At 37.9% G+C, this 6,973-nt stretch overlaps 1 protein-coding gene across 1 annotated transcript; it reads right to left on the bottom strand.

Moving 5' to 3' along the window:
• On the bottom strand, positions 201 to 6,681 carry LOC109728821 (kinesin-like protein KIN-7J). The gene is made up of 13 exons (XM_020259353.1): positions 6,429 to 6,681; positions 5,373 to 5,462; positions 5,189 to 5,289; positions 4,977 to 5,090; positions 4,782 to 4,863; positions 4,621 to 4,688; positions 4,444 to 4,509; positions 4,226 to 4,350; positions 3,505 to 3,838; positions 3,106 to 3,216; positions 2,046 to 3,020; positions 1,167 to 1,501; positions 201 to 762 (listed from the first exon to the last, which is right to left on the bottom strand). The coding sequence occupies exons 1-13, from the start codon at positions 6,664 to 6,666 to the stop codon at positions 441 to 443; spliced, it is 2,961 nt and encodes a 986-aa protein (XP_020114942.1). The 5' UTR covers positions 6,667 to 6,681; the 3' UTR covers positions 201 to 440.

Raw genomic sequence — 6,973 nt, 5'->3', positions numbered from 1 at the left:
TTCTTTTCTTTTCTTTTTGGAAAGGTATGAGGCTTGGGAAAATAGCAAGAACCATCTTAATAACTCAGGTTTTCACAAATCATGCCACATTTCTTGCAACAAATTGCCTCAGAAAGAGGAAGCATTATCAATTTTAATGAAAGAAAAAATAAAGGCCACTACATTATAGGAAAGAACATACTTAAAATTCATTCACCATGTTTTACTAAAGCAACAAATAGCCATGCTGGCTTTTTATTCATTCAAGTGTACACATACAAACACACAATACACAGTACATTGGTATAATTTGGTTAATCACTTCGAATTTACAAGCCACCCACCCTATAAAACAATGACACACTCAAAAGAATCACATAAATCAAACACTGGGAACTTTAAAAAATAGTCGATTAGTCAAGCCAAAGGAGAATAGTGACTATCCAAATCTTCGTTCATTTTTAAGTGAAAGACATCCCTGGTTTCCAGCTCAATGATCTTCTGTTAGTTAACTGCGGTGCGAGTGTGAAGCTTAATCCGAACATCTCCTTTAGGGCTTGCCCCGGTTCTAAGAGACCGATAAGCCTGGCCACAAGCGAAGCACTTTCTCGCACATGCTCCATGTCGGTTTTAGTCCATACGCGGCGGGCCAACTGTAATCTTCTTTGTTTTGAGTTCAATGCAACACCCCACTTGTTGTAAAGGCTCTCTCTTTCCTTTTCAGGCAACTTCTTTAGCATCTGCCTGTACAGCATCTCCCTCTCACGACGAAGATTTTTCAGGCTGCCAATAAAAAATGGGTAAATGAACAATCGGTGAACACCATGAGCCCACCTCAAACTTTAATTACAGTCGTTTTGTAGAAAAAATAAATAAATTCAACGTTCCGATAAATTAGGAACCCGTTAATCGAAATTTTCTGCGTATATGCAGATTACTACTCTGTCAAATGCTTTTCTCTGAAAAGATGAAACCCTCTGTCGATGCTACTTTTGCAAGTTCTAATATTTCAATACTAAACTCAAATATATAAGATTCATCTAAAATAAAAATAACTTTTTTTAGTTCGAATCTTTTATTCGAACACTTGGTCTAGTCCATTGCTTACATCATTATGTGTAAAACTGGAGCAACTATAATTTTCGTAAAAGAAGAGTAATGAAAAGTAAACGAATGTGAGATTGCACCTTGATGCAACAACACCATTGAGTTCGCCCTCTGCTGCTTGTTTCGCGAGGTCAGATGAAAAGGAGTTCCTCAAGAAGGACAGCCTCCTGTGCTCAACTTCCAAGTATATCGAGTCTGAGGGGTCTCCCTTGAAAAGTAGAAAAAAATAAGTCCTGTGGACTAAGGAGACATTGCACGCATGCCAAAGGTCAATTATCTCCTGCTGCTTTCTCTCGAATTCCATGAGACATCGTGATGGCGATTCAGACAAAGAGCTTAACACTGGGTCCACACCAACGTCCTTCACAGTTATCTCTACTCCAAAGTCCTCGCTGGGGGTAGTGCGGCGTGAATACTAAAATTGCACAATACACAAAAGTTAGGTTGGTAACAAGCGGTACCAGGATGCATTAAAATAAGGCAAGGGAAAGAGCATAACAGTGTATGTGATCAATTGAACTAGAATGTAGTAATTCCAAAACAGATGCCAAATTACGAAAATCAAACCAAATCATCCAAAGTGATAAATTATCTAGCATCGTAGCAATAACAGATAAGTAATTACTTATGGTCCTAAAGCAATACAAGCATAAGCTCTTGTAAGATTTCTACAGTTTAGCGGTCTGCCCTATAAACTAGCAAAGTCACTTCGTCATCTAACTTCATTTCCAAAAGTATATACTTACTATTTATGGAGCCTTCCAGCTGTAGTGGGGGTTTTCTCAATTTTCCAAGTTTATGTATAAACCAACTTTAACAGTACAACATGGTTTATCAACAAAGATGTAGCGTAGTTGCATTTTGGTACGACAAGCTTTACAAAGTCGTAAAAAGATGCAAAGAAAAATAAACGAATGCACAAAAAACCAAAACTTCCATGTAGTGAACGTTATTCAAACCTGGTCATCAGGGAGTTGTTTCAGGTACTGATTTTCGCTCATCTCCTTTTGACCTTCAACATAGCTACCAACAATGCTAACACCTTCTTCAGAGTTGGCGTCTATCTTTGAATGAACAGAATTAGTGCTTATATCCTCCGCCTTAATCATCTCATCATGGCTGAATTTTTCAGAAGACTGAGATCCTTCTAATAAGAACCTATCATTTGGATTATTATAATTTGGTGAAAAGAGACTTCTCCGGATAGCTTCAGTCCTTCCTGAGTAGTCCCTAAAATAACTTTCAGGTGGTGTCCTATTGTTAGTGAGATCTGAGTCCTCGAACCAAGTAGAAGTCATCGTCAAGCTTGCCCTGCAACTTCTACTTCTAGTTACAGCAAACACCTTGGAATTCGTATTATTGCTCTCCATATGCAGAGATTCAATAGTCTTTGGCTTGCTAACATTTGCATCCACCATAGATGATTCATTAGGAGTTGGTTTGACAAAATTGTCTACATTCTTTGTTACGGTATTGGATTGTTGTTCTTCATGTTCACTTGACAAATCTGTGCCCACGGAATGCTTCTGTTCATGATGTTCAAGCTTGTCTGCATCAGTAAGAGGTAGCAGACTGTCGCTTTCGTCAGCAAATAAGAGGTTAAAATCTTCACTTTTGCCCCTACTCAACTTGTTTATCTCAATACACTGGACTTCCTTGCATTGGTCTTCACAATCTTCTTGTCTTTGATACAGAATCTTACCAGAAGCCCTAGAACTGCTGATTGAGTGCGTAGGTGAGTTCGCTTGTTTCTTGTTTGGATTCTCTGTATGGTCTATGTTATGTTCATCGTGGATGTTGCGTGAATTTAAATGATCGAACATTGCAGAGCCCAAATCTTGATCTTGGTAGGCTATGCCGTATGTCTCGGACGTTGAGAATGCATCTTCAGATGCGTCTCGTACATGGGAAATCGAGGATTGGCTAAGTTCATCCTAAAGAAGAAGGAAAAAAAAGAGAAGAGAATATAGTATTCATCTTATAGAGTGAAATATATAGAGTAAAATGTTAAAAAAATACCCATCGTCTTGAATTGCGGTCGTGATCATCCCCAACAGACCGGAGCAAGTCCTCCAGCCGAGACTGAACAAGATCTCTTTGCTGCATCAGCTCCTTCATTTCTTTTTCCATCTGGAAAAAAATGGAAGAGAAATTCCAATTTAAGCAGATTAAAACATGCATAATGCACTTAACCAAACGAAGGTAAGTGCCCACAAATAATAAACAAGCAAACCCCAAAATAAGTGTAATTAGTCGACTACCAAAATTTCCTGATAGCTTGCCTAAGTCATGTAGGTATACATCTAATTCTACAATTACATGATAGTAGAAGCACATTGACGACAAAAGAACTTCAATTGAGAGCAGATATAAGTTAAAAACAAATGTAGAAATTAACCTATAGACGTGTATCAATACCTTTCTAATTTGGGCATCTCTCTCTCTCAAGGCCTCAGAGTGAATGGTGCAAGAAGCAGATCCAGGGTACTTCAACTCACTTTCTAATCTAGTGAGTTCTCTTTGCAGATGCTTTACCAGTGCCTTGTCAGACATCACTACATTAACCTGTGCATTGGTAGCTACTTCTTTGGCACAGCTTGCAAATAGAAGAGTGTTCCTGGATTGCTCGATATGACTTCTTGCAGGGCTCATTGTGCAAATTATGGCTGTTCTTGCATTACCTCCTAACGAGGGCTGTAATATCCGTGTCAGCTTCGAATCTCGGTATGGGATGTGACCGTTTCTTCCCTTGCTGCATCAAAGTAAGCACAAGTTAGTGTTCCTGTTAAAATTTGGAAACGATTGTACTATCTCTGCCGTTCATTTTTCACTTGACGCAATAGGTAAGATCTTGAAAAAAGCCTTGCTGTTTGAGCTTCTTCTCTAGTTTGCTGACAATGTCATGCCTAGCATTTAAAATCGATTAGGTTCCAAACCATTTCATTCTTAAACAACCTTCTCTAATGTGACTTTCTAACAATTAAACCTATGAAATCATGGAAAGAAAGATAGCTTGATGACAATGTCAACTGTACTCTATCTGCTATTTCGACACTGTGTTTTAAAAAAGAATTTCAAGAAGCTTAACAGTAAGTGGTGCAAACAGAAAAGCTGCAAAAGGAAAAGGAAGCATAACAACCTTAGCTTGCGAATAACAGTTCCAAGAGTAAGCAAACTTCGATTAATATGGCAACCTTCTTTTAGCCTCACACCAGCTGATAATGCCTGAGAAGCACGCTCACTTCCAGCTAGATCAACAAAATTCTGTATTGCAAGAACAAATTCAAAGTTCATCATCATCCCCTTTTGATTGAAAGTAAGAAATTTCATGACCAATTCATGAAATAAATTTCATACCACACAGGCCGCAAGGGTACTTGAGCTATCTTTTCCCAAGAATTCTCGAGCAGAACTTTCAATTGTCTGCAAATAGGAAGAATCAAAAAAAAAAAAAAAAAAAAAAAAAAAAAAAAAAAACTTTGGCATTTAATTCAATTTCGAGGTAAAATCTAAATTATTGAGTAAGAAGCAAACCAATCTGAGTATTTGATGAGATCTGGAGCTCATTTCATTCAAGGAGGTTTCTCCATTTTGCCTTTGAGCTGTGACAGATGTCAAACTATTCAGTTTAGTACATGAAAAAAAAAAGAAAAGCAATAAAATGTCTACAACTCTGAACAGTTTTATTCCCTCACCTTCGCAAACAGCAAGGAGCTCCCTGAGATGATCTTGGTCCCTCAGAGTTTCCTCTGTGAGTTTGTCAACAACAGTCCCTTTCTATTGACAATTGGAAGAAAAAAAAACAAATAATAAGATAATATAAATATACAGGTGAAGTATGAAAATTGCTAAAAAATTGTGACCACAGTCACTAAAAGCAAGAACTATACCTCTGGATCATCAAGAAGCCGGAGAGGAGTGGTATCAGCACTCAAAAGATCCCTCACGGCTTCGTTGTATATCTCCATAGCTGAGAATTTTAGAATAAATTCTCTCTCCGCATGCTGCAAAAGGAGAATAAAAAAAAAAAACCACTTAATCAACAAATCAAATTGAACAATGTTACTGATTTAATTTCCTGATAGGATCGACAGTAACTTACCTTTTGTATGTAGTCGTAAATATCTGCTACGCTATACTCCGTTATTCCAGTCATTGTGTACGTTTTTCCGCTACTCGTTTGTCCATACGCAAATATGCTCGCTGATGAAAAACTACATTAAATTACTACATTTTACTCAAACTACAAAACCAGGGAGCTGGATCAGCGTGAAAATAGTACGTACAATTTATTCCGCTGACAACCGACAGGGCAACTTCCTTTGCTCCTTCCTCGTAAACTTGCCTTGTGGCGCATTCGCATCCAAATACTCTATCTATAACCGAAGAAGAGCAAAAAGAAATTAGTGCAGAATAAGACAGATTATTACCAAAAAAAAAAACATTTTTTTTGGAGAAAAATCTAGGATAATAAGCCCCAAAAACTACTATAAAAAAAAAAAAAAAAAAAAAATCAAACTAAAAAAGCAAGCAAAAACGCCTGTCCAGAAAAAGCAAAACTAAATTTTAAAAAGAAAGAAGCATAAAAGTATAAGACTTTTGATCAATGCAACAAAGGAATGAATATGTGAAACCATGAAGAGAAAAATCAACTTAAACTGCAATCAACCAAAATGCCTACAAAATATCAAACTATCAAAATCATTAGAAGGAGCATAAGCACGCAAATAGTCAACAACATAAAGATTGTATATTGTATAACAGTTATTGCAAATATCATGAGCAAAAAAGCTAAACAATACTTGAAAAACATCTAATGTAGAAAAACGTTGCGNAGCTGTTTTATAAAAAAAAAAAATAAAAAAAAAATAAAAGGGTAATAAAATCAGAGCTTTTCACTGCATCAAAGCTGCTTACAAATATAAATCAAAATAAATTACATCAAATTCATGGCATTAGCTTACAAACTTCAAAAGCTCTCGAATCATCCTGTTCAAAAAAAACAACCGCGATGCATAAAAACCGAGAAAAAAACATCAAATTCATGGGATTAGCTTACAAATTTCACCAAAATACTAGCCACATTGTCAAAAGAACCCCGAATTTGGAACGCTCGCGAGCCATCCCATTATTCCAAAATCCAACCGCGATTCAAAAAAAAAAGCCGATGAGAAACATCAAATTCAGGGTATTAGCTTACGAATTTCACCAAAATCCCAACCAAATTGCCACAAAAAAAACCCCGAAATCGAAACCATTTCCAAATCCCCCAATCAATCAAAGCACCAACCACGATTCCGATTCGTTTGCACCAATTCGAACGGATCAAACGACTCACTCACCGAAGGTGTACGCGGCGGGGAGCATGGATCGATCGGGGAGGCTGTTCTTGAAGATGATGGTGGTGTTGTTGATGCACTCCCAATCCGAGGCGTCGCCCTTCTCCTTCTCCTTCGCGTTGAGCGGCCGCAGCCGCACCGACACCAGAATCCTCTCCAAACTCCCCCCTCCGCCGCCTCCGCCCATCTCCGCCGCCACCTCCTCCCCCGGCGCCGGCGCCGGCTCCGCCGCCGCCCCCATTCTCTTCTTCTTCTTCTTCTTCGCCTCCCACTCCCCCCTCCCCGTCTCTCTCTCTCTCTTTCTCCCTCCTCTTTTCCCCTGCGCTAATTCCACCTCAAGTTAGCATTTAATAGCGATTCAACGTAACTAACCCGAAAACATTAATTAAAAAAATGATTTTTAAAAAAAAGTACACTCCTTTCAATATTTATTTATTTACAATTTATAATAAAAAGAGACAAAAAAAAAAAGTATAAATAAAACTTATTTAAATATGGCTCCCTCCACTTACCTACCTAATATTTAAGTACCGTTGAATGCACGAAAT

Source organism: Ananas comosus, linkage group 24, assembly GCF_001540865.1.
Source record: "Ananas comosus cultivar F153 linkage group 24, ASM154086v1, whole genome shotgun sequence".
NCBI classification, from domain to species: domain Eukaryota; kingdom Viridiplantae; phylum Streptophyta; class Magnoliopsida; order Poales; family Bromeliaceae; genus Ananas; species Ananas comosus.
The sequence above is the reverse complement of the archived record's forward strand: the minus strand, read 5'-3'. Positions and strand labels throughout refer to the sequence as shown.